Source organism: Pleurodeles waltl, chromosome 6 (genome assembly GCF_031143425.1).
Source record: "Pleurodeles waltl isolate 20211129_DDA chromosome 6, aPleWal1.hap1.20221129, whole genome shotgun sequence".
Taxonomy (NCBI): Eukaryota; Metazoa; Chordata; class Amphibia; order Caudata; family Salamandridae; genus Pleurodeles; species Pleurodeles waltl.
Genome location: NC_090445.1, coordinates 1,640,601,986 through 1,640,629,932, shown reverse-complemented (window position 1 = coordinate 1,640,629,932; position 27,947 = coordinate 1,640,601,986). Strand labels below are relative to the sequence as shown.

Below are 27,947 nucleotides of genomic sequence, written 5' to 3'. Positions count from 1 at the left end.
TAGCTGCAGTTTGTCTTGACTGTTTGTTTTGAGCCAGGTCCGCTGCAACTTTCTGATTTGTTTCTTTATCTTTTTAAGTTCTGTGTTTCTCCAAGGTGTTGGTTTTCTTTTGTCATGTTTAGTTTTTAGTTTTGTTTTAAGCACTGCTTGACCAACATTTGCTTGGTGGCAAGATAGAACAGCCACACAGTAGTGTTTAGTAAATGTGTGTGGTGTGGACCATTGTGGCTGCTTTGCATATGTCTGCCATTGGTATATTTCCTAAACATGCCATTGAAGCTCTTTTCTTTCTAGTAGAACGTGCTTTAGGAGTTACTAATAGTTGCCTTTTTGCTTTAAGAAAGCAAGTTTGATTACAATTTACTATCCATCTAGCCAATCCTTGTTTTGCAATAGTATTACCTTTATGAGGCTGTTGAAAAGCTAAAAAAAGCTGTTTAGTTTTCCTGAAATCTTTTGTTCGGTCTATATAATACACGACAGCTCTTTTGAGATCAAGAGTGTGGAGAGTTCTTTCAGCAACTGACTCTGCGTGTGGAAAGAAGACTGGCTATTCTACTGACTGATGTGAAATAGTGAAACCACTTTGGATAGAAATGCTGGATTAGTCCAAAGTACTATTTTGTGTTTGTGAATTTGGAAGAAAGGTCTTCTGAAGTGAATGCTTGAATTTCACTAACTCCCCTTAAGGAAGTAATTGCTACCAGGAAAGCAACTTTCCATGAGAGAAACTGAAGAGCGCAAGAATGCATGGGTTCAAATGGTTGACCCATAAGTCTTGTGAGCACAATGTTAAGGTTCCAGGTAGGAGTCGGTGGAGCTCTAGGTGGAATAACTCTTTTAAGGCCTTCCATAAAAGCTTTTATGACAGGAATTCTAAACCAAGAATACAGTGTTTTGGAGGTACGCTGATATTGCTGTTAAATGAATTTTAATAGAGGAATATTCAAGATTTGCTTTTTGTAAGTAAAGCAAATAACATACAATATCCTATACTGATGCTTTAAGTGGATCAATGTTTTTGGGTTGACAGTAGTATAACAAAACGTTTCCATTTAGTTGCATAGCACTGTCTGGTTATAGGATTACGTGCTTCCCTTACAATGTCCATACATTCTGATGGAAGCAGTAGGTATCCAAATTCTATGATCTCAGGAGCCAAATCGCCAGGTTGAGCATATTGGGATTGGGATGCCTGATCTGACCTTTCTTTTGAGTCAATAGGTCTGGTCTGTTTGGGAGCTTGTGATGTGGCACTACAACTAGATCCAATAGTGTTGTGTACCAGTGTTGACGTGCTTACGTGGGAGCTAGGAGTATCATAGAGAGGGAAGTGTGATGGATCTGGTTGACCAGGAATGGAATTAGTGGGAATAACGTAAGCAAATATCCCTGACCAATTGATCCATAGAGCATTGCCCTGGATCAAGGGTGTGGGTACCTGGATCCGAAGTTTGGGCATTTTGCATTTTCGCTTGCTGCGAAGAGATCTACGTTTGGTGTTCCCTACAAGTGAACGTACTGTTGAATTACTTGTGGGTGAATCTCCCATTTGCGTATTTGTTGTTGCGTCCTGCTTAAGAGGCCTGGTAATTGGTTATGTATCCCTGGGATATATTCTGCTAATAGTTGAATGCGATTTTGAATTGCCCACTTCCAAACTGTCTGTGGTACAAGGGACAACTGAGATGAGTTTGTCCCCCTTGTTTCGGCAGATAATACATTGTTGCCATGTTGTCTGTCCTTATTAACACTGTATTCTGCGCGATCTGTGGCTGGAATGCTTTGAGTGCTAAGAACAATGCCAGCAATTCCAAGTGGTTTATGTGGTAAGTCTGCTTGATTGAGTCCCATTCTCCCTGTATAGTCAGATTGTTGAGATGGGTCCCCCAACCTATCATTGATGCATCTGTGGTGATTATGGTCTGTGGCACAGGGTCCTGAAATGGCCACCCTTTTGATAAGTTGGTGTGATTCCACCATTGCAGAGAGTTGCAAGTCTGGCGGTCCAACAACACTAGATCATAAAGTTGAACCTGTGCCGGAGACCATTGTTGTGAAAGACACTGTTGTAGGGGTCTCATGTTTAGATGTGCATTGGGCACTATTGATATGCACAATGCCATCATTCCCAATAGTTTCATATTAAACCTTACTGTGTAAGTTTGACTTTATTGTAGCTAAGATATGAGGCTGTGGAAAGCTTGAATTCTCTGCGGATTTGGGAAAAAACAATCTAACAAAGGACTCGATGCCCCTGCGCACTATCACCAAGAGGAGGGGGTCACTCAATCTTGTGACTCGAAAAAGCTTCTTTGAAGAAAAACAACGTGTAACACTCCAAGCCAAACACTAGATGGCGAACTTATGCAAAGCATGTGTATATGCAGCTACAGAGGTCATCGAACACAAGCATACTTCGCGGTAGCGGAGGGTGGTTTGGGTATTCCTAACTTTACACATCATTATCAAGCCGCACAACTCCATTACCTGGTGGAGTGAGAGATGAATAAAAGTATGACCAACAATGACCTACGGCTCTGTGTGCTGTATTACCAGGGCCTACCAGACACTGGCGATGAGGAGGGCCATGCGGCTGCCCTAGTCTACGTCCTCTCACGGTGAAGGATTTGTGCTGCATTACCTGGGCAACTCCTGCATGATGCTGCCTGCTGCCTGCTCGAGAAAAGCAACAGTGTAAGCTTGCGTCCATACAGGACTCAGCCCGGAGCGGCCTGTCATCTGCCAATGGCCACCCGTGTGCGCAGTCCTGCCTAAGCCTGGGATCCTCCCGTGGACACACATGCCACGCTCCTCTGGCCCCCATCTCACACAGCCTCACCAGTTTCTCCTCCTAGCCCCAGGGGTTCTCCCAGTCATTCTACCTTGGGCCTGCTCCTGCCAATTCTGCCTTGTGCTCACAGCCTGCCTGCTAGAGTTTAACAGCCTCTGCAAGGTGTGGTGCACGCCCGAGAGAGGAACAGAGCAAATCAACACCCCACAGCCAACAGTTACCCAGAGTACAAAATTAGTAAAGAGAAACAGACTTTACTGCACAGAGCTTAGAGTGGGCAGGACTAGAGTGACCATTAAGCCATCCAACACTGCCCGCATCTGCAATGGCCAACATCCCAGCCATCAAACCTTTCACAATTACTGCCCCCCCACCCCAAGCAGGCAGCTCGCTGGCAAGCCTTGGTTGAGCACCTCCAGACCTACTTCGAAGCCCTAGAGATGAAAGAAAGTGACAACTACTTCTACACCTAGGAGGGGTGGACAGTCACAAAATCTCCAAGCAGGTGGCCGAAGCGACATCACACCTACACCATGCTCAAGGATGCAGTCACTGCGCTTTTGAACCCTACGGCAACCCTGACTACAAACGGTTCCTACTTTGCCAGGCACACCAGAAACCTGACGAGTCAGTAGATGTCTTCTACGCTTGTTTGAGAGAACTGGCCAGGAGCTGCACCTTACCTGACGAAGATGATGAAGTCAGAGTTCAGTTCATACAAGGGTGCACCTCCTCTAAGCTCCGTGAGGGCATCCTGCAGGAGCCAAACATGGACATTCTCACCCTGGACCACTCGAAGGAGCTTTCGAAAGCTCATGCAGTGCAAATGGAACTGACACCAGCCGTCTAAATCCGAGCTGAACCCATCAATGCTGTGGTCTGAGAGACCACCAAAGCCAAAACTGAATGCACAAGATCAAAGTCGGCATACTGACTTTGCAGGTGGTGCTAAGGCCCCCTGCCACACCCCAGCAGCTGCCCAGCTAGGGAAGAGACCTGCAGTGTGTGTGGCAAACTGAACCATTTCACATGCTCATCGCCCAAGGTGGCACTAACCACGCCCAAGAAAGTAGTTAAAGCAATAGCAGTGCTCCCTGCCACCTCAGACAGCAACATGGATGATGACCAAGAGGTGATTGATATAGTGAGAGCAGGGGATGAAGGGAGAAACAAAGAGCTGCTGGCTGCCTACCTGCCAAGTTGTGGTGCACGGACACCCCTTTCCAGCTCTAATAGACACAGGGGCCTCAATCAATTTAATGGATGCAGAGATGTACCGCAGTCTGCCTGACCCTCTGACTCTCAAGTCCACACGAGTGAAAGTATATGCTTTCCGAAACACCGGGCCCCTACAGACAGCTGGCACCCTTCATGACAGACATTGTACACAAAACAGCCAAACTCATGACCAAGCTCTATGCGTCGCAAGAAGGGTCTGGGTTCCTACAGAGCTGCCAAACAGCATACAGTTTGAGTCTCTTCAGCGTCCATGCCAGCAGCCTAGGAGGCATCACCAAAGCATTTGAGACATTTTAGGCATCAGGTGCCTAAAAGGCACTCTCCTCCAGCTGCAGGTTGGAGATTCAGTAGCCACTGTCGCTCTAAGGCAGAGACGGGTGCCTTTCTATTTTTGGCCAAAAGTGGAGCGGGAGCTATGACTCCTAGAGCAAGCTGGAATTATAGAAAAGGTACCCTGACCCATGTTCTGTGTCCCGATTAGTCTTAGCAAAGAAACCCAAACAGCACAATGCAGTGCGCACCTGCGTGGACATGCGGCTGCCCAACCAAGCCATCAAGCGTGAGAGGCACCTGACCACGACCATAGACAACATCATCGGGGAACTCTCCAGTTTTAAATGGTTCTCTAAAATGGACCTGTTTCATGGGAGCACTGGAGGTGCCCCAAGTAGGCATCAAACCCACACCTTCAGTTGCAGTAGGGCGGCCGGGTGCAGGGGACAAACAGGGCGTCGGGCTTCAATGCAACTCTATTGGGGGACCCGGAGGGTCCTCTGAGGCTGCAGACGAGGTCCAGGGGGGCTTCTCAGGCAAACCACCGGCTGGGCAGGGAGGAGGGCCACCAGCTGGTCGATGCTGCACTTGGGGTCAGGTTCTCCAAGGCCTGGGGGCTACAAGTGCAGTGGGTCCTTTAGGCGTCTGATATCTTCGTCCGGAGCTCACGGTCAGGGGGTCCTCTGGATTCTCTCTGCAGGCATCGTTGTGGACATTTTGAGGGGTCAACCCAAGAGGGGCTCTTGCTCCCAATTGCCTGGGGACCCTTTCTCGCTGGGTGGACCACCTGGATCCGGGCCATGGGTGACAGGTGCACAGTGGTCAGTATCTGGAGTGATGTGGAAGTCCTTAGCTGTAGGTTTCTTTGTGGCAGAGCCGCTATCCTCAGGAGTTCTTGGTCCTTCTGGGTGCAGGGCAGTCCTCTGGAGTTGTCAGAGGTCGGTGGGCCCACTGGACGTGTCGCTGTTCTTGTTGCAGGTTGTTTTAAGCAGGAGACAGACCGGTAGGGCTGGGGCCAAAGCAGTCGTCTTCCTTCTTCTCTGCTGGGGTTTTCAGCTTAGCAGTCCTTCTTGTAGGTCTCCAGGAATCTGGTGAGCTGGGTTCATGGAGGCCCGTAAGCCTGGATTTAGAGGCGTGTTAGGGGTGACACACCTCCACCCAGGACAGGCTTTGTTTCTGACCGCAGAGTGCACAAAGGAACTCACTCCATGTGGTCAGAAACTCGTCTGGAAGTGGCAGGCTGGCACAGACCGGTCAGTCCTACACGAGCAGTTGGGCTAACATACAGCGGGCATCTCTAATATGCCCTGTGTGCATTTTTCAATAAATCCCACACTGGCATCAGTGTGGGTTTATTGTGCTGAGAAGTTTGATACCAAACTACCCAGTATTCAACAAAACCATTATGGCGCAGTGGTGTTCGTAATGACAAACACCCAGACTATATACTTAATGTGGCTACACTGCACCTACAATGTCTAAGAATGGACTTGGACACTATAGGGGCATATTGCTCATGCAGCTATGCCATCACCTGTGGTATAGTGCACCCTGCCTTAGGGCTGTATGGCCTGCTGGAGGGGTGACTTACCTATGCCATAAACAGTGGTTTGTGGGCATGGCACCCTGAGAGGGGTGCCATGTCTACTTTGCCTTTTTCTCCCCACCAGCGCACACAAGCTGCAAGGCAGTGTGCATGGGCTGAGTGAAGGTCCACCAGGGTGGCATAATACATGCTGAAGCCCTTAGGGACCTTACCTGGCCACAGGTCCCTTGGTACCAGGGGTACCTTTTACAAGGGACTTAACTGTGTGCCAGGGCTGTGTCAATTGTGGAAACAAAGGTACAGTTTTAGGGAAAGAACACTGGGGCTGGGGCCTGGTTAGCAGGGTCCCAGCACACTTTTAATCAAAGTTGGCATCAACACTAGACAAAAAGTGTGTGGGGTGAGGTTTGGGGAACCATGCCAACAGTGGCACTTTCCTACAGTCGTTTTCCAAACCGCCACTGGGGATTGATAAGTGGATACTACAGTTACAAGAGTTTAACTTCAATGTTGAGTACCAGCCTGCTACACAGAACTCAGCCGACTTCCTAACACTCCATGCACGCTAAGCCACCCTCCGGGAGGCTGAAGCTCTTGAGACATCAGCCTGGTGTTGGATCGAGGGACGCCACTGCCCATACCTCTCGCTGAGGTCCCGGAAGCCACCAGTCAAGACAACCATGTACAAATGGCCATGGAGGCCATTCGATCCTGCGACTGGCGTCCTCTACAACACCTTCCGCACAACTGACGCCAGAGCCACACTACAAGCTCTTTATCATATATGCAATGAGCTCTCCGTAAGTGAAGAAGGCTGTCTGCTGCGAGGTCCCCGCTTCATGCTACCCACCTGCCGAGACATCAGGCAAGTTCTAGCACATGGGGTTCACCAAGGAATTGTGAAACTGAAGACCCGGCACAAGGTCTGGACAAACGAGTAGAAGATGCGATTAAAGGTAGTCCTGCCTGTCAAGCGAGCGGAATACCTGATCCACCAGCACTGGCTATCACTGAAGATGGCCCCACGGCATGTGGTGACTTTCGGAGCCTTCCCAACGGACCAGACATGCTGACAGTAGTAGATGACTACTCCAGGTACCCAGAGGCAGAGATTGTACCGTCTGATGTCATACCAAAAAGAAAGAAAATGATGGCTACCCTTGGACTCTTTGATGCGATCCGCACCAACAATGGACCTCAGTTTAAGTCATGAGTGGTCTGAATTCCTGAAGTCCCGAAACACTAAACACCGGAGGGTCTTGCCAAGGTGGTACAATGCAAACAGAGAAATCAAAAGGTTTGTAAAGACTTTATCAGAGACTATTTGCATAGTCTCACGGAATCCCAGAACTTCTACAGGAGTCATCCCAAGCCATCTGGGTTTTGGGAGAGCAGTGACTGATTCCATCCCACACCACCCTCTGTGTGTTACTCAGGCACATCCCCCCCGAACCGATCTATAGAACAGAGGTCTCATTACAACAACATGCTATGCGGAAGCGGATAGCACAGAAAAGCACCATCCGAGTGAGGGACACTGTGCTGGTCAAAGACCATGATCCGCGAGAGACGTTTTGGTTACCTTTCAAAGCTGAACTGTGGACAGTGACTGCCATCAAAGGAACCTTGATAAATGCAGAGAAATGACAAAAGTGTCACAAGGAACGTATCCCAGTTCAAGAAGTTCTCAATGTTCTCACCCCCAGTGGACCGGGATGATAGTTCACTGAGAGATGATACCCTGAATGATAATGAAGACATTGCCCCTCCCCATGAGTCACTATTGCGAATATCACACTCATGAGAAGGCCGTTTGGCATGAGGACTGCAGTCCTCGCCTGGACCTCCTACTTCGACGGCTGGTAAGACCCAGAATCCAGCAGTAGAAGTACCATTCGCTACAGAGACCCAAGAACTACTGTCAGGAAGATCTGGAATGGGAAGCTACAGTTTGAAGTCCAATCCTAACCCATCCATGAGATATGCTGACTTTATGACTGATTATAAGAATGTCCTCCGCGGGTGTACCTCTTGCATCCGGTCACCTGCTAGGTTTTTCTTTTGGTGTTCCAATATGGTTATGTGCTACTCTTATCCAGGAGTGTGTTGTTGTTTAGTTTTGTTTTCATTTTTAGTTAGGGCGGAACGTAGACTTGCCTGTAACCGGGCAACCCCATAAGGTGGTCCCCATTTAGGGAGAAACACTAGGTCACACCCCTGATTATGTGTGCATTGGTCGAGCCGACGCAGAGCCGGCTGAAAGACCGTGATGTGGGTGGTGAGTGAGAGAATAAAAGTATGACCAACACTCGCCTACAGCTCTGTGTGTTGTATTAATGGGACCTACCCGACAGGGACCTAGAACAAAGTGCTGTTGACACAGAAGCTCTCCACCTGCATTTCACCACAGATAATTGGGAACCCAGATTTCCCTCCAGCTTTCCAGAGGGGGGGAATCACGTTTTCACAGTGGCAATAAGCTAATTATAAAAGGGTGGTGGACCTCTTCGACCATGATGGTCTTATGGACTTCATACAAATCCAATTTAATTATGGCATCACTTCCAGTGCACACTTGCAGTATGTTGCTAATAGGAATTGGGTTACACTGCCACACGTAAGCCTGCACACTAGCCGAACCCTCACATCTTTTGAGGTGTGTCTACTCAATCGCTATACAGATAAAGGCCTTCTGTAAGAAGTTGGCTCTGTATAAACTATTTCAAAGTAAGAAGGTTTTTTGTAGAGCACTGGAGGGGACACAAGTAGGCACACAAAACACACCCTCAGCGTCACAGGGGTGGCCGGGGTGCAGTGTGCAAAGTAGGCGCCTGGTTTTAGGTAGGACACAATGGAGGGACCCAGGGGTCACTAGCAGTGCAGGCAGGCACGGGGGCTTCTCAGGACAGCCACCACCTGGGTTAGGCAGAGGGTCGCCTGGGGGTCACTCCTGCGTCGAAGTTCGGTTCCTTCAGGTCCTGGGGGCTGCAGGTGCAGAGTTGGTTCCAGGCGTCGGGTCCCTTGTTACAGGTAGTCGCGTCAGGGGGAGCCTCTGGATTCTCTCTGCAGGCATCACTGTGGGGGCTCAGGGGAGTCGTCTCTGGTTACTGACGAGCTCGCAGTCGCCGGGGAGTCCTCCTTGAGGTGTTTGTTCTCCGGATGTCGAGCCAGGGGCGTCAGGTGCAGTGTGTGAAGTCTCACGCTTCCGGGGGGAAACGTGCAGTCTTTGAAAGTTGCTTCTTTGTTGCAAAGAAGTAGCTGTTTTGAACAGGGCCGATGTTCACAGGAGTTTCTTGGTCCTTTGGTGCTGTGTGAGGGGTCCCCAGGGTGGCATAGGACATGCTGCAGCCCTTAAGAGACCTTCCCTGGCATCAGGGCCCTTGGTACCAGGGGTACCAGTTACAAGGGACTTACCTGAGTGCCAGGGGTTGTGCCAATTGTGGAGACAAAGGTACAGTTTAGGGGAAGAACACTGGTGCTGGGGCCTGGTTAGCAGGGTCCCAGCACACTTTCAAATCATAACTTAGCATCAGCAAAGGCAAAAGGTTAGGGGGGGGTAACCATGCCAAGGAGGCATTTCCATACACCTTCTGTCAAACATATATGCCTTTAACACCTTGATAACCAATAGTAAATCTTCTGTGCAGCTGTGATGGTGAAAGACAGTTTAATCCTAAAGACTGGTCTATTCTTTTACACTGGACCCATACCTCTTCTTGTAGTGCCTCCAGTAAGTAGGCTTTACCCAAGATTATGCATTATTGGTAATACACCCCAGTTAGAAGAACTAAATAGAAATGGAGTGGGGATGACAGATGCTGGAGGCAATGCAGGCATTTAGACACATTGGCACACATTCTTTGGCATTACCCAAAAATACAGCAATACTGGATGGATGTTTTGGCTGACACTGACAGGATGTACGACAGCAACCTCCCCAAATTCCCCAGGTACATTGTACTGGTCTCCCCAATGCTTTACTGTACCCCTTATAACTGGCGAAGGGGAGGGTTATTACCCTTGCCCTCTGTGCAGCTAATCAAATCAATCTATCCAAATGGTGTACAGATAAAAAGCTATTGCAGCTAGATTAACAACATAAATTGTGGGAACTTTTTGGCATGGCGAAGCTTACGGCAATAATTGACCGGAAATTGACACAATTTGATAATACCTGGGGGCCCTGCATACTGCTTCCATCGCAAGAATTAATGGAACTGTCCTGACCAATCTTTTCGCGGGTCCTTCTCACAAATCTGGCTCAGGATGCCACCTGAGGGGTGTGGAAGCAGCAACTCATCTGGTCTTGTTAACCACACAACCCCCCCCCCCCCGTCTACACATACTGTATTTCCTGATATCGAGTAAGAGCAGATCCTCCCCAACCCTCCTTCCTGGACATGCCTTCCTTCCTTACCCACCTCTACCAATCTCTTCTTCTATCCTCCCTTCTCTTTGGTTCATCTTCACCTCCCTTGTTATGCCTCACTGGCCTAAGGATGTAGGTGAGGAGATTGTTCTGTATGGTTTATTCTTTGAAAATGAATAAAACAGATTTAAACCTAAAAACGTTTCACCACATTCCTCTTTGTAGAAGTAGCCTAGATTTACAAAATCCTTCAGTGAAGCAGATAATACAATTGAGTTTGCAGAACAAGTATCACAAGAAAATAACAAATTACCTAAAATAACCTTTTCCGTCATCCTCTTTAATTTCCAGAGACACTGAAAAGGTGAATATATCACTGTCTGGGGTCTGTGGTGGCAAACCAGTATTATGTTTGGCAGATCGTCGGAAGGCTGTTGCAAAGCTGTAAAGTATACGACTGACCTGAAATAGGAGACAAAATATTGTCAAACATTCAATCTTCTGTGGTTGAGGTACGGCAAGTAGTAAACATCACTTTAAATAGCTGAAACGTCAATGAGGTAGCAGAGAAAAACAATGTAAATAATTGACATTGGTGTGTAGCCATTTTAGTTATAGCTTCATACATGTTATTTTAGCAAACTAGTAATGCCGCTGTGTACTTTAACCTAGATATATTTTATTCAGCTTTGTTTTATTATTTTAACAAGAGCCACATTTGCGGTCTTGTTTTATTTTCTCTATGTAGCTGTTCTTTGACTAGGCCAGCATTCCATTCTTAAACAAGACATTACTTTCACTCTTTGCTTTTCTCAAGGTTGCAGTAAGATAGGTTGCGGGCAAAAAGTATTACGCTTTGTCTCTAGTGTTCACAGAAACGTACACACTCTTACGTGGGGATCCTTTCTTGCAACGTCAGCTGTTTTATTATAAAAACACTACTTTAACCCATGTACGTTAGAGGGAGATTCCAGCCAGATGACCACAACTGTATGCCGATTGATGAGTGCTTCACTGCAGCTGCTTATGTAGACTACCGGCCTCTGGTATGTTTTCCCAGGGGAACCTGAAGGGCAGAATTGGAGCTTAACATGCTGTGCTCTAACATAGCCTAGGTAGAACTATTCGTAACGATCGTAGTGACAATAAGGTTGAGTTATTTTTATTCTTTACTCTCCTTGTCACAATTTGAAACTTGTCATGCATCATCGTCCTAGTTATTGCATTGCATGCTTTATTATCTAAGATGCAGTTACTTCAATAAAACTTTATTGAACTATATTCTGCCTCGGATTGTCCTTGCATATGTGAGGCTAATGTAACTGAGAGAAACAGATGAAATCTGAGTGACCACGATTTCCATGAGGAGTCAATTGTGTGATGCGCTCGGTTGCCCAATCATCCCTGCTCCTGGGTGGAGATAAGGCACTACTAGTTAGCCGGTACAAAATCCGGATTAGGCTGACAGGTGTCACCTGTAGTAGGTTCAGACTCAGTCCCCCACAGTACAAATGATTCTGCCGGCCAAATCGAGTACTCTCATTAGAATGAGAACCTACGTGACCTGGCGCCGCTAGCGTTTGGTCAGGCTCTAATTTTCAGGTCCTCTTGAGTATCTGTCATTACATGCAAAGACACCTCAGTACTATATACTGAGACATCTGTGGCATTGAGGATTTTCCTCCTCATCTAAGTAGGGAGTACCTAACTAATGTTGTAGGTTGTTCAAGCTTGAACTCAAAGGATAATCCCTACTTGGTGTGCTTACCTTTGAACATTTGACTTTACTACTGATCATGGCACACCCGCAACAGGTAGCAATTGCAGTCAATATGCGACCACCCCGAACTGCACATTTATTGGCACATGGCCTAACAGCCCAGTGGGGTCCTGTTACACTTGTTGGTGAGGCTCATCCAGCCTATAGAAGAGAAATGTTCTATTCTGGAGTCACATTTCCAACAGTTGATGGGAACACAAATACATTTCACCACAACACACCTGCAAACATACCTGTACAATATAGAGCACCCTCCCCCATACAATTTTACATGTTAGGTTAGGTCCTCTAAGTATTGATGGTCCTATCTGTCCTTTATTGGCCACATATACACCGCACCTTGCTGCAGCTACCTCGATGGTAGCTGAAGTCCGTCGCTTATATGATAAGCTTACTGCAATATACAGACTATTAGTAAGGTTTGTAATGCAAACATTAAACTCAAACCCAGCTAGTGCTGCCCAGGCAGAACCACATGCAGTAAAGCCAGGCATTAATCCTGCAACTGTACATTTGATTACGGGTAAAGTACCCGCCAAACAAGAAGGGACTCCATTTTGGTTAGCACAAAAAATAAATGCACTGGAAGCAGTATTTCCCCAAACGGGACCACAGGATAAGCACAGAATATTAACTATTTGCTTGCCATTTGGGATGGTTCCCACAGTAGATCGCTGCAATACTTGGGGCACGGTATTTGCCACGCTCTATACTACCGCACATGGTACATCAACACTTGTCAATCTACCAGAAGTGTTGAAACAAATTCAAGATTAATATGGGGGTGTCCCGGCCCTGGACTTGGGGATGCAACTCATGAGCAATTTTGCCATTGTATCTTCAATCATATTAAGTAACCTTAAAAGGGAGGCAGTTGCACTAGCAGTGCGCATGCAGTTCTGGGATGTTCCTCCACAGGATTAAGAACGTGAGCTGCCAAAGATTATTGCGGAGACATATTCTAGCATTAATCAAATAGTTTGGGGGCCAGACCCACAAAACCACAGTTTAAGGGTAAATCTAATAAAGATTCTACCAAGCAAGCTCCTGAGGGTTCGAAAAAAACCACTGGGATAAAAAACAACAAACCCCTAAAAAAGAAAGCAGAGAATCTCTGCATACGGAGACCCCACAGAATAGATTTAATCTCAGAAATAGAGACAATATAAAAACGTCTGACAGATATCAATATACTGATACACGCACATCTCGTTCCTTTCAGGACTCACTGGAAAAACGCAGTGAGAAGTGGGTGGTCAGAGCAAAGAACAGAGTATGTGAAACCAAGACAGGAATCACAACGCTCGACAGAAGTTTGTTAAATTAAAAAATAATAATAAAAAAAAAATAAAAGAAGAAGAAGAGAAACTTACCCAACAAAAACCCCAATTAAAAAAGAAGAAAGTGGCAGCAGTTGCAATTCGTCATGCCACTCAAAAAGAGGGCTCTATTGAAGAACAAGAAATGGGCACTAGCTCTGTTAGACAGCGCAGCAGAAGTCACAATAGTTTGCCGCAATCTTCAAGAGCATCTGGAGGTGAAAGCAATTGATGACTTCTTGCAAGTTGAAACTGCGGACACGTGCATCTCCATGCCTGCTAGGGTGTACAAAGTAATGATACACTTAGGAGACATTGAACACACAATCGACACAATCTTTTGGGATTGCATCGTAAATATATATGATATTCTACTGGCCAAAAGGGATTGGCCACCAGATTTTGTCCGTACTTGCCCATATGGGGAAGATGTTATCAAACCTTCTTTCTCACCTCTTGTTCCCGGTGAGCTCGCAGAATCCTACGCCATTGATTGGGCATTGGTGCAGGGACCCGCGTTACATCGCAACAACATAGGGTGGGATAAAGATTCCCCCTATCATGCAATTCCAATTTAAAAAAAATCAACCTCAACCCCTGTATCCAATAAAACATAATGCTAAAGAACCCTTGAGGGAAATCCTCACACAGCTAGAGTACCAGGGCATAATCGAACCCTGTGTATCACCAATGGATAATACTTTATTCCCAGTAGCTAAACCGGACCATTCGTACAGAAGAGTCTTAGACTACAGACATTTAAACAGTCATACACGCACATATGCTATGCAAAACTCACAGCACAGCAGTTATGAACAACATACTGTGCAAAAAATACAAAACACTGGACATTTCCAATGTTTTTTTTCTGCCAGAATATAGCACCTGAGAGTAGAGACCTAAAGCTTCAGTGCACTAGGCTCCCAGAAAAAAATCTGTCATTTACCATAGGGGTACATGAACAGTCCAGGACTGTTCGCGGCTTGTGTAACTTCAAAATTGCACTACATTGACCCTGAAGCATTGCCCTCTGTAGATGATATCTATCTCACGGATGATGAATTACTGCAACATCTAAAACGGGTAAGCCCGCATTGTTGAAGGATTTGCCAAATTCGGTTATAAATTCAACGTAAAAAAAATAAAATGCCTTCCTGAGCGCCCTGTTTTGGGTATACAAGCTATCAAGTGAAGGAAATAGCCTAGTGCCACAATTCTTAGAGAAATGCGCACAGTTACAACCTCCAAATACCATTAAAAAACTCCAATCTCTATTGGGTTTCTTAAATCTTGGCAGAACTTACATTCCAGATTACGCATCACGCATAAAACCCTAATATGACAATGCGTCCTGACTTTTCCAGTAAATTTTGGACAGTCGAACACACACGCATTCATAGAGCTTTGCAAACAGACATGCTTACAACAACACCTACACAGAGGGGACAATAAAAAAAAAAAACATCTGGTCAGAGTATTTGCTGGTGCCTTTGGTTTCACCTATGTAACTTTCAATTAGGGTGATACAGTCCTGATTGCATACAAATTACATTTGTACTCTATAGCAGAACAACGCCTCGCTCCCACTGAGAAAGTGCTCACTGCTGTTCAGATGGCTGTCAATAAAGAAAGACCACTGGCCCAGGTGAAACGCATTGTCATATCTACAATTCCAGCCCTTGAGGCTGTTACCAAAGCCAGTGTTCCAAACGCTAAACCATTACATCCACACTGGATTCAATGGGCAACGTCTTTGACAAATGCAAAAACAACAAGTGATGGACGGAATGCTGAACATTGTCAAACATTCACCCCCAGTCACAGATCTGGGTTTAATCCATCGTTTTTTTGCTGCCCATGCCCTTCCAGTTTGGACCCAGCCATATGCAAATCAGTCTTGACCCTGTTCCCCATGGGAATGATGAGGGGTGAACCCCCGAAACCGGTCCCAGGATGCTTGTTTCCGGTCCAGGTGGGACCTGGCCTGGCAGTTCGGGCTGGACTGTTCCCATGAGGAACAGGGTCAAGACTGATTTGCATATGGCTGGGTCCAAACTGGGGTGGCATGGTGAGCAAAAGAACGATGGATTAAACCCCGATCTGTGACTGGGGGTGAGTGTTTGCATTGTCAGCACTACGTCCATCATCCTTTTGTGGTGTTAAGGTTGCCCTAAGTGGGAAGGGTATGCCCAGACGTGGGTCCCTTGCTCACTGTGCCACTGGAATCAAGCTAGCCTGGCTGATGAGGGGTGAAACCCCGAAACCGGTCCCAGGATGCTTGTTTCCGGTCCAGGGAGGACATGGCCTGGCAGTTCGGGCTGGACTGTTCTCATGAGGAACAGGGTCAAGACTGATTTGCATATGGCTGGGTCCAAACTGGGGTGGCATGGTGAGCAAAAGAACGATGGATTAAACCCCGATCTGTGACTGGGGGTGAGTGTTTGCATTGTCAGCACTACGTCCATCATCCTTTTGTGGTGTTAAGGTTGCCCTAAGTGGGAAGGGTATGCCCAGACGTGGGTCCCTTGCTCACTGTGCCACTGGAATCAAGCTAGCCTGGCTGATGAGGGGTGAAACCCCGAAACCGGTCCCAGGATGCTTGTTTCCGGTCCAGGGAGGACATGGCCTGGCAGTTCGGGCTGGACTGTTCTCATGAGGAACAGGGTCAAGACTGATTTGCATATGGCTGGGTCCAAACTGGGGTGGCATGGTGAGCAAAAGAACGATGGATTAAACCCAGATCTGTGACTGGGGGTGAGTGTTTGCATTGTCAGCACTCCGTCCATCATCCTTTTGTGGTGTTCAACGTCTTTGACAGCCACTGATGTCGACAACGTTTTTAACCCAAGTTAAAAACTCAAGAATTTTTGCAGTATGAACTAGAATACCCAGTTCCGGCAGATTCATTGCCTATTGATCAATATCAAAGAGTCACTTACACCGATAGCGCAGCACAACCTGCAATAGGCACAAAGCATCAACACTCCGCTGCTTGCACAGTAGTAAGCAGCTATATGGAGGATAATACCCTTGGGCATTGCATTACTAGCAGAGCTAAAGGCTTTGGTGAGGGCACTGGAACATACGGATCCTGCACAGCTAACCCAGATTGTCTGTGATTCATACTATTGTGTCCGGTCCTTCAATAAATACTTGCATTAATGGTGCCAGAATGGGTTCAGAGATTCTAAAGGTAACACCAAACAGACTTCTGTGGGGGAAAGTAGCAGATCTGAAGGAAACGCTACCAAAAGCTTCTGTTGCAGTAACTCGTTCTGGAACGAAACCGGACGATGACATATGGGCTGCCGTGAAAGCCACGGCTGAAGGCATGCCCTATCCAAAAGCATTTCCCACTAAATATTCCTACAGAATGGGAGGCTTCCTTGACTCAGAAGTAAAAAAAAAAAATACGAGTCATGGGAGTTCGAGTAATTCCCAATAAAGATATAAGATGTTTCTGGTATGTAACTTAATTATTAAATAAAACCTACACATTGTTGGAAATACACTGGCTGATGAAGCAGTCAAATCTCGCTCTTATGTTTACAGTCCACCAGTTATTGTTGATTACTGTGGACTTCCTGTTAATGGTTGAAAGGTTTGTCACAAAAGATATGCATTTAAAAAAAAAAAAAAAAAAATTTAAAGTCTTTGTATTATTGAAACCTCAATACGATGGCACATGGGCTGCCGTGAACGCCACAGCTGAAGGCACGCCCTTTCGAAAAGCATTTCCCGCTAAATATTCCTACCAAATAGGAGGATCTCTTGAAGCAGGGGTTTAGATAATTCCCAATAAAGACCAGAGTTGATTAAAGCAGGGCATGAAAAGGCTGCATTTGCCCATGCTGGTGTGGCGGCTACTATATCATTATTGCAAGCACGTTATTGGTGGCCAGGTCTATACAAACAGACCAAGCAGTATGTACTTTGTTGTGACATTTGCCAACAAATGGAGGGCTCAGTCAACCGCCCAACGCAGACACTCCTCCTAATTTCCAACAAATCTTTACAAAGTGTGTACTTGGACCATTGTGGTCCCCCAACAACAGACAGTGCATACAAATACATCTTAGTCGCTGTTGACTCTTGCTCTAGATTTCTATGGGCTGCAACGATCGGCTGATGCTCAATCTGTTATAAAAGATTTGCAAGTCTTTGTCGGACATATTACATCACAGGAAGCACATTAAAATGGTTATCATCGATTTTAACCAACAGAAGCTTCCAAATCAGCAAACGGTTATTCTGCTCTAGAATTCATCAGCTAAAATGTGGCATGCCACAGGGTTCCTCCCTTAGTCCCACACTTTATAATATTTACATTTGACATCTATCTGATATTATATGCTCACTAGGTTTTACAATGGTATCATGCAGATACCCAGATTGTCGTCTTTTCTCTCAACATCCGCTCCACATCACAAAACTAAATATCTGCTTAGAGCAAGTTCAGAAATGGATAGCTGTGGGTTGCCTAAAGTTAAACAGGACAACACAGAGGTGTTGGTAGTTGGTAACAATCCATTCCTATGGGACTTTCCTGGCCTCTATGCCTGGGTGATCGCCCACTCCCCAAGCCAGAACTGAAAAGCCTGTGTGCTATTTTGGTCTGTTACTTTACAATGGCTTCCCTAGGAAAAAAGGTCACCGTTTTCTGCAGGGCCCGGAGAAGACCGAAACAACTAGCTATTAAATGGCTCCCCATGGACATACGCAAAACAGTGGTTCAGGGCCTGATACAATGCTACCATGTTTATGGCAACTCTTTCTATTTAGCCAGCCCGCTCTACGTGACTAACAAACTTCAAACCATTCAAAATGCAGCTACCCAAATATTAATGGGTCTTCCTAAGACCCAAACAGCACGCCCAGTGCTTGGCACTCTTAACTGGCTATCAATAAACAAAGTAATTCAATTCAAGGCACTCTGCATTGCTCAGTGTGTCAAACATAATGTAGGTCTACAAATTCTTCACCATCTTATCAACCTTTATCAGGCCAACAGAGAACTAAGGTCAGCCAAACTAGGTCTTTTCACCATCCCTAGAATAAAGAGAACCAGGGGGGTGGGCAATCATTTTCCTATCTTGTTTGTAAGCTGTGGAATTCCCTACCTATAAGCCTTACACTTAATGATATTTTGTCTAGCCTGAGGAAATATCTGAAAACGTATCTGTATCCTAAATGGTTATTTCCTATTTTTGGGCTGTCAAAGATGGAAAGCCTAATTTGGGTACCCATGCGCTTCAGAAAACCTGTTAATAATATGCAATCCTGGCATTCCACGCGGATCAGGGCCCTACTTTTGCCTCCAAGGCATACAGGGACTCCATGGGAACACTGGGGGTCGCAGTGCATTTCTCTTCAACCTACCATCTAGAGGGAAATGTGGTAGTGGAAAGGAAAAAAACGTGAATTAAAGCAATCCTTAACAGCTAGGGTACTAGGTTCAGGTCGTAGTTTAATCCATCACTTGTATGGAGTCCAGAGAGCATTAAATCTTCCAAAATGGTCTTTGGCAGGTCATACACCTTATGAGTTCCTGGTTGTCATCCCTATATATGTCCCAGATCTTGATGATCCTGGTGCACTGGCGGCAGAAATACCTTTTGACAGAAATGGAAGTAGTTCCTTGATAAGCATTCATCAGCACATGCCGCCACCCTGCGAATAAGGGATTTAACAACACCTACAGGCTGGACTCCAAATGGGTATCTACTTTGATAAGAGATACCTATGAAGGAGTTTGGCCCATACTACCCGGCACCGGCTTTTGGAATACCCAGCACCAGAACTCTCATTCTACCACTACTGCCTGGTTCTAAAGATAATTGTTTTGTCTCCATTTACCACATCAAATTACATCTTGTGGCTGATCCTACACAGTAGACCACGAGGATTCCTGAGTAGTTCCATTGCCTCTCACTACCATACACAATATAGTTCTTCAAGCATTAAATAATGCTGAGATAGTTTCCCCGAGTATGGCGAGGGTGAAGAATTTACTTCGGTTGATTCCAGTCACCGCTACATTGACAAGAAATGTCCAAAAGATGAATAAGCAGTTTTCCAATGCAACTAAAATGGATTGTTAGTTTATGATGACCCACCTTTAGATACATCTACCAATTCTCTTTCACCAGCAACGGCTCCAGTTTTTGCACAGACTACTTCTGGGTATTTTGCAGACATTGGTGATTTTTCTGCAGATTCTTCCACACCAGCTATGGCACTGGCACATCATATACGTAAGCTCTTAAACTGGCTAAAAACTAAATTATTTGATTCACAAGTGGTACTGTCTGTGGATCATATTGACACTGCTTTCCTTTCTTCTATAGATTGGGTTTATCTTTTTGCTGATACACGGTGACTAACTTCCTGAACGCTCTGCTGTTTAACTGGTGGATGAGGTTTTAAAGCCTTACTGTACCTCATACAAAGTGCGAAGAGACGTGTCCCTTGTGAACATATATGCTGTTCCGGTTCCTGATGGGATTGTTTGGGATAAAGTACCTTTTATTACATTTGGTCCTACTGAAAGGATTAAAATTCCATATGTTTTCAACATTTTCTATGAATTACATCAAGGGTTGTTTCTGATGACTGGGATGTAAAACAACTGATTCTATGCTTTCTGAGCTTTGTGTTTAAATTGAAGATGAATCTATGAATACTTCACATTGTGGGGACATTTGCTGCTACCATCATTATGAACACCATTATTTACATTGAGCAAGTATTCCAAGACTAGGTTTAAATCACACACAATGGGAACATTGCTTGACCCCACCAGTGGGGAGTTCAGAAACATACGGAGAGAAATTCTCAGGATGCCAAAAAGTCAAACAAAAAGCAAGCAGAGTCCTAGTATTTCAATTTACCAAATTCGAAAGCCAAGAAAATAGTGTTAACTGACACTAAAATAATTTATTCAGATTCCTTTGTCTCACAGTTGGTCATAGAAGGTTATGAATATTGGAAAAAGTCAACTGACTTAAAAAAAGTGTTTAGGGAACAAAAGACTGGCAGATACAAGACACAGAGGCTTCATTTACAGCATGTTTAATTCCACTGCAAATGATTTTTCTGAATGACACTGTTCAGCAAAAGAACTGCCTTGGGTTAGCAAAAGTAAAAGAAACGAATGTGCCCAGTATTCCATCGATAGCTACATTAGAAAATTGGCAAAATGTGAATGTTACAGAAGAACAGCTCAATTGTTGGGTTAAAAATGATACCTTTAATTCAATACTTTCACGTCCCAACGGGTGGCTATTGTGGCCATTGGCCACAAATAGATGCCATGCACATTCTATCAACTCTACATGGGGTTTTATAGCGACCAGACCCTTGTTACGTCATCACACAGCACTCATGTATCGTTACCACATACAGCGTGGGTAAATTATGTCAACAATGGATGCAGTCCTCCACATTAACAGCTGTAAAAGAACAGCTTTCTCTCCTTTCTGAAGACACTGACATACAGGATTTCTTGTTAGGTCTCAGAAAACCACGCTCTAAAAGACTTCTGTAACAATATACAATGAACTTTGGAAGCTTTCACAAGTGGAAGTTGCTGTACTTTTACAGCAGATAGATAAGGAAACTCTAGAGAAAGCCTTAGCAGTTGTCGATAATGGTATGAACACACTGTCCACTAGCAGTTACACATTACAAAACATCGTGTCCTCTTCTATTGTCATTATTTAAAGTGATATGTCATTTTTACATCATGGACAAAGCCGGCTTAGGTCCATTATGCAGCGGAGTTGAACTTTGCAAGTTCTGAAAACTGCAGTGTGCCTGGAAAGCACATTAACTCTAAGGAGTTATATGCTGCATTTAACCTCACACGTAAACACATAATGGCTAAGAAGGAAGCTACTTACATCATGCTCAATATTGAGAAATTGGAAAAGTTGCCTTTTACTGTAGCCGAAACACCATCAGTGTGGTTATTCATGGAGTGATCTTCCCTGCCAACATCCACATTTCAATTCACTTTGTATTGGAAACACATTCCTGCTGGCAGGTTTGAGCAGTTAGGAGACAGCTACATCCATGAGGTGTGGGAGTTGTCCTTTGATTTCAAATGCTTGAATGGCATCAGGGAGGTTTTCATCAGCAGAAGCGAATGTAAAAGTTCTGCAAGTCACTGTAAAGTTTGCAAACAGTTGGCATTGCATAGCACATGCAATGCGTCGGTAGCGAACTTAGCTTGCTACTTGAAGGGTACTGCTGTCCCTATGATTCGCCAATTGGTTCACTTACTTGATGCCGAGTGATCAAGGATATTGTGGGATGAGAGCAGATGTCACATACGTGATTTCTGTTTCTGAAATACTGAGCTGCTGTGGAAATGTGCTTTTCCCGCCCACGCACAAGATAAAAGTAGAGAATTTGTAGACTCACATTGCTGCTTATGACAATTTCATCAAGCTGAGCAGAATAAAAGCATTTTTGTTTCAAAAACACCTATCACTCACATCTGCCCGTGAAACATATGACCGGCAAGTGGCAAGGTCATCCGCAGAGATACAGTCCCTTTAAAATACAAACTTTCCAAGGCACTTTGGTGAACTGCTCAATCAAATTTGTATGCATCCAACACTGCAGAGATTGTACACTTTAATGCTGTAGGATCTGGATTTGTTCACACCTTCCAGACTGTTTAGTTATACCTTCAGCCATTAACTAAATTTTTACAAGTGTTTTTTTAGATTTCCAGATTGTTTTCGTATTATTGGTGGTACTGTGCTGTTGCTATTTTTAATTCGCAATGGCTGCCTCATCCAAACTAAGAGGAGTGATAGAGCTCCCACCAGCCCAACTGTGGTGTGAATTCATGATGTAGTACTTTGGAGCAGCAATACTGGAGGAACTTGACGAGAACTGGTCATTGTCATTTCAATCTGTTTTCTGCTTGTGAAGTCTGTCTTCTATTGCTTATGGTGCTCTTTCGAACACTCAGTGGAAGTGCCTTGCTTTGCAACATGTACTTTCTGTGGACATTAAACTGATGTCCTCAATGAGGGTGCCGGAGCTGCCCTACGAGACTACAGCTGCTATGCAACCCCTCCTATGAGCTGCCCTTTGTGGATCTAGTCACTCCCAGTATCAAAACACCTGGCACAGCAAACAAATCTGCCCCATCGGCCATGACTGGCTGAGACAACGGATTACATGTGTTCCTTCCACCAGTTGAACAAGGCTTTGGTGGTTTTATTGTATGCTGAAGTGCAGTCTACCCTGGATTCCATCTACACTGATGTGTTTAATGATCTCACATGGGATTCCAATGTTTTTTTAAATGGCACCTTTTTCACAAATAGACTTGTTTAATCTCTTTAATGTATTTATTTTTGATCACAATCGCTTTTAAGTTAGTAGTTTTAGATTTTTATTAGTTTAGGTCCTGGGCAAAACACTCCTATACTGGCAAGGGTTCTTCTTAGTGCCTTGGTTGGACACCCTTATTTTAGCACTAGACCCATTAGCCTGTGCCTTTTACATGTAGACACGTTTTTATTCAAAATAAATATATATATGGAAAATGTCACTTACCCAGTGTACATCTGTTCGTGGCATGAGACGCTGCAGATTCACATGCTGTGCACATCCCGCCATCTAGTGTTGGGCTCGGAGTGTTACAAGTTGTTTTTCTTCGAAGAAGTCTTTTCGAGTCACGAGATCGAGGGACTCCTCCCCTTTCGGCTCCATTGCGCATGGGCGTCGACTCCATCTTAGATTGTTTGTCCCGCAGAGGGTGAGGTAGGAGTTGTGTATATAGTAATAGTGCCCATGCAATGGAGTAAATATGTATGTACATAATGTGGTTAAAAGTGATATATTTACAGATTTACAAATGTACAAGTCTACTTTTTCTCAACTAAAAACGGCTACAGGCTCCCGGGGAGGTGGGAGGGCGCATGTAAATCTGCAGCATCTTATGCCACGAACAGATGTACACTGGGTAAGTGACATTTTCCGTTCAATGGCATGTGTAGCTGCAGATACACATGCTGTGCATAGACTAGTAAGCAGTTATCTCCCCAAAAGCGGTGGTTCAGCCTGTAGGAATTGAAGTTGTTTGAAATAAAGTCCGTAATACTGCTTGTCCTACTGTGGCTTGCTGTGTTGTTAACACATCCACGCAGTAATGCTTGGTAAATGTATGAGGCATAGACCATGTGGCTGCCTTACAGATTTCAGTCATTGGTATGTTTCCTAGAAAGGCCATGGTAGCACCTTTCTTTCTAGTGGAGTGTGCCTTTGGTGTAATAGGCAGTTCTCTTTTTGCTTTTATATAACAGGTTTAAATACATTTAACTATCCATCTGGCAATGCCTTGTTTCGATATTGGATTCCCTGTATGAGGTATTTGGAAAGCAACAAACAATTGTTATGTTTTGCGAATTTGTTTTGTCCTATCAATGTAGTACATTAGTGCCCTTTTGATGTCTAATGTATGTAATGCTCTCTCAGCTACAGAATCTGGTTCTGTAAAGAACACTGGGAGTTCCACTGTTTGATTTAAGTGGAACTGTGATATGACTTTAGATAAGAATTTAGGATTTGTTTGTAGAACTACTTTATGTTTGTGTATTTGAATAAAGGGTTCTTGTATGGTAAAGGCTTGTATTTCACTTACTCTTCTGAGAGATGTGATAGCTATTAGAAAGGCTACTTTCCATGTTAAGTACTGTATCTCACATGAGTGCATGGGTTCAAATGGTGGACCCATGAAAACGATGTTGAGGTTCCACGAAGGAATTGGTGGTGTTCTTGGTGGGATAATCCTTTTCAGACCCTCCATAAATGCTTTTATGACTGGGATTCTGAATAATGAAGTTGAATACGTAATTTGCAGATAAGCTGAAATTGCAGTGAGATGTATTTTAATGGATGAAAAAGCTAACTTGGACTTTTGTAAGTGTAGTAGGTAGCTTACGATGTTTTTAGCAGATGCGTGTAATGGTTGAATTTTATTATTATAGCAGTAATAAACAAATCTTTTCCACTTATTTGCGTAGCAATGTCTTGTGGTTGGTTTCCTAGCTTGTTTTATGACCTCCATGCATTCTTGTGTAAGGTCTAGGTGTCCGAATTCTACGATTTCAGGAGCCAAATTGCTAGATTGAGCGATGCTGGATTTGGGTGTCTGATCTGTTGTTTGTGTTGAGTTAACAGATCTGGTCTGTTTGGCAGTTTGATATGAGGCACTACTGAGAGGTCTAGTAGTGTTGTGTACCAAGGTTGTCGTGCCCATGTTGGTGCTATTAGTATGAGTTTGAGTTAGTTTTGACTCAATTTGTTTACTAGATAGGGAATGAGTGGGAGAGAGGGAAAAGCGTATGCAAATATCCCTGACCAACTCATCCATAACGCATTGCCTTGAGAGTGAGCCTGTGGGTACCTGGATGCAAAGTTTTGGCATTTTGCGTTTTCTTTTGTTGCAAATAGGTCTATTTGCGGTGTTCCCCATCTTTGGAAGTAAGTTTTTAGTATTTGGGAATGAATTTCCCATTCGTGGATCTGTTGGTGATCCCGAGAGAGATTGTCGGCTAACTGGTTTTGCTTTCCTGGTATGAACTGCGCTATTAGGCGAATGTGGTTGTGAATCGCCCAATGCCATATCTTTTGTGCTAAGAGACACAACTGTGTCGAGTGTGTCCCTCCCTGATTGTTCAGATAATACATTGTTGTGATGTTTCCGTTTTGACAAGAATGTGTGTGTGGGTTATTATAGGTTGAAATGCTTTCAACGCTAGAAATACTGCTAGTAGTTCTAAGTGATTTATATGAAGCGGTCTCTGCTGAGTGTCCCATTGTCCTTGTATGCTGTGTTGGTTGAGGTGTGCTCCCCACCCTATCATGGAAGCATCCGTTGTGATTACGTATTGAGGCACTGGGTCTTGAAAAGGCCTCCCTTTGTTTAAGTTTATAGTATTCCACCATTGAAGCGAGGTGTATGTTTGGCGGTCTATCAACACTAGATCTTGAAGTTGACCCTGTGCTTGTGACCATTGTGATGCTAGGCACTGTTGTAAGGGCCGCATGTGTAATCTTGCGTTTGGGACAATGGCTATGCATGAGGACATCATGCCTAGTAGTTTCATTACTAATTTTACCTGGAACTTTTGGTTTGGGTACATGGCCTGTATTACGTTTTGGAATGCCTGTACCCTTTGTGGACTTGGAGTGGCAATCCCTTTTGTTGTGTTGATTGTTGCTCCTAAGTACTGTTGTATGTGACACGGCTGTAGGTTTGATTTGTTGTAGTTGATTGAGAAACCTAGCTTGTGAAGGGTTTCTAGGACATACTTTGTGTGTTGGGAGCACAGTTCTTGCGTATTGGTTTTGATTAACCAATCGTCTAGGTACGGGAACACATGTATTTGCTGCCTTCTGATATGGGCTGCCACTACGGCAAGGCATTATGTAAAAACTCTTGGCACTGTTGTTATTCCGAATGGCAACACTTTGAACTGGTAATGTACTCCTTGGATTACAAACCTTAAGTACTTTCTGTGGGAAGGATGTATGGGTATATGGAAATACGCATCCTTGAGGTCTAGTGTTGTCATGTAGTCTTGTTGTTTGAGCAATGGGATCACGTCTTGCAGTGTCACCATGTGAAAGTGATCTGATTTGATGTTAATGTTTAATGTTCTGAGATCTAGGATAGGTCTTAGAGTTTTGTCTTTTTTGGGTATGAGAAAGTACAGGGAGTAAACCCCTGTTCCTTTCTGATGAATTGGTACTAGTTCTATTGCATCTTTTTGTAACAACGCTTGGACCTCCAGTTGTAATAGATCCATGTGTAGTTTGGACATGTGTGTTTTCTGTGGGACATTTTGAGGGAATTGTAGAAATTCTATGCAATAACCATGTTGGATAATGGCTAGGACCCACGTGTCTGTTGTTATTTCCTCCCAGTTTTTGTAAAAATTGGTTAGTCTCCCCCCCACTGGTGTTGTGTTGGGGATTTGTGACGCTAAAGTCACTGTTTATTTTGCGGTGTCTTGGGACTTTGGAACTTCCCTCTAGTTTTAGGGAACTGTCCCCCTCTGTATTGTCCCCGAAAACTTCCCCTCTGATATTGACTCTGGTAAGTGGGTCTTGTTTGTGAGGTTGAGGGTTCTGTGCTCTGTCCTCGAAACCCCCCTCTAAACTGTGATTTACGAAATGTGCCTCTGCTCTGTGGGGAGTAGAGTGCGCCCATGGCTTTGGCCGTATCTGTGTCCTTTTTAAGTTTCTCGATAGCAGTGTCCACCTCCGGCCCAAACAACTGTTGTCCGTTAAAAGGCATATTCAGCACCGCTTGTTGAATTTCCGGCTTGAATCCTGAGGTGCGTAGCCATGCATGCCTCCATATGGTGACCGCTGTATTTACAGTCCTAGCAGCAGTGTCAGCAGCATCCATTGCCGACCGTATCTGATTGTTAGAGATACTTTGGCCTTCTTCCACCACTTGCTGTGCCCTCTTTTGGAACTCTTTGGGTAGATGTTCTATGAAATGTTGCATTTCGTCCCAATGAGCCCTATCATATCTAGCCAGCAAGGCCTGTGAATTGGCAATGCGCCATTGGTTGGCTGCTTGTGCCGCAACCCTTTTCCCCGCTGCGTCGAACTTGCGACTTTCCTTGTCGGGTGGTGGTGCATCTCCCGAGGTGTGTGAGTTCGCCCTTTTGCGAGCTGCCCCTACTACCACTGAGTCCGGTGTTAATTGCTGCGTGATGTACACAGGGTCTGTTGGTGGAGGTTTGTACTTTTTCTCCACCCTTGGAGTGATGGCCCTGCCTTTCACAGGCTCTTGAAACACTTGCTTTGAGTGTTTCAGCATTCCCGGTAACATAGGGAGACTCTGGTACTGGCTATGTGTGGACGACAGCGAATTAAACAAAGTCATCTTCTATTGGTTCTGCGTGCAGGGTGACATTGTGAAACGCGGCTGCTCTTGACACCACCTGTGTGTAGGCAGTACTGTCCTCAGGTGGTGAAGGTCTCACTGGATAACAGTCGGGACTGTTATCGGATACTGGTGCATCATAAAGATCCCATGCATCAGGATCATCCTGACTCATTCCTGTATGAGTTGCAGACTGCATCATTGGTGGAGTGGCTACTGGTGATGGTTGTGGTGAGCGTTGTGGTGATGGTGGCGGAGTTATTTGTTTTGCCACCTTTGCTTGGGGTTGCTTGTCCTTCTCTTGGAAGGCAAGTTTCCTTTTAATTCGGATTGGAGGGAGAGTACGGATTTTTCCTGTGTCCTTCTGAATGTGGAGCCTTCTTTGAGTGTAATCTGGCTCCCCTGCCTCTAGCTCCTGTCCGAATCTGTGTCCTTGCATCTGTGAGGACAGGCCCTGTTCCTCAGTGTAGGAACTTGGTTTCTGCTCAGAGGCCGGATGTTTCGGTATCGAAACCTTTTCGACCGTCTTTTTCTGCTCCGAAGACATTTTTTTGCCTTTCGGTGTTCCGATCTCTCGGTGCCGACTCGTTTCGGTGCCGCTCTCTCGATGTCAAGATTGCTCTGACCCAGTGTCTCGGGGTCGAGTCTGTTCTGTGCTGGTATCTCGACCAGAGTTGGATGACTTCGACACATGTGTGCCCTT

General features: G+C 45.0%; 1 protein-coding gene across 3 annotated transcripts in view; it reads right to left on the bottom strand.

The window, feature by feature from the left end:
* Positions 1-27,947, bottom strand: part of RABGAP1 (RAB GTPase activating protein 1) — an 885,283-nt gene that overhangs the window by 726,046 nt on the left and 131,290 nt on the right. For all 3 annotated transcript variants that reach the window (XM_069241548.1, XM_069241547.1, XM_069241549.1), the window contains one exon: positions 10,535-10,683. In XM_069241548.1, the coding sequence (XP_069097649.1) occupies positions 10,535-10,683 (149 nt within the window). The remainder of the gene's footprint in view (positions 1-10,534; positions 10,684-27,947) is intronic.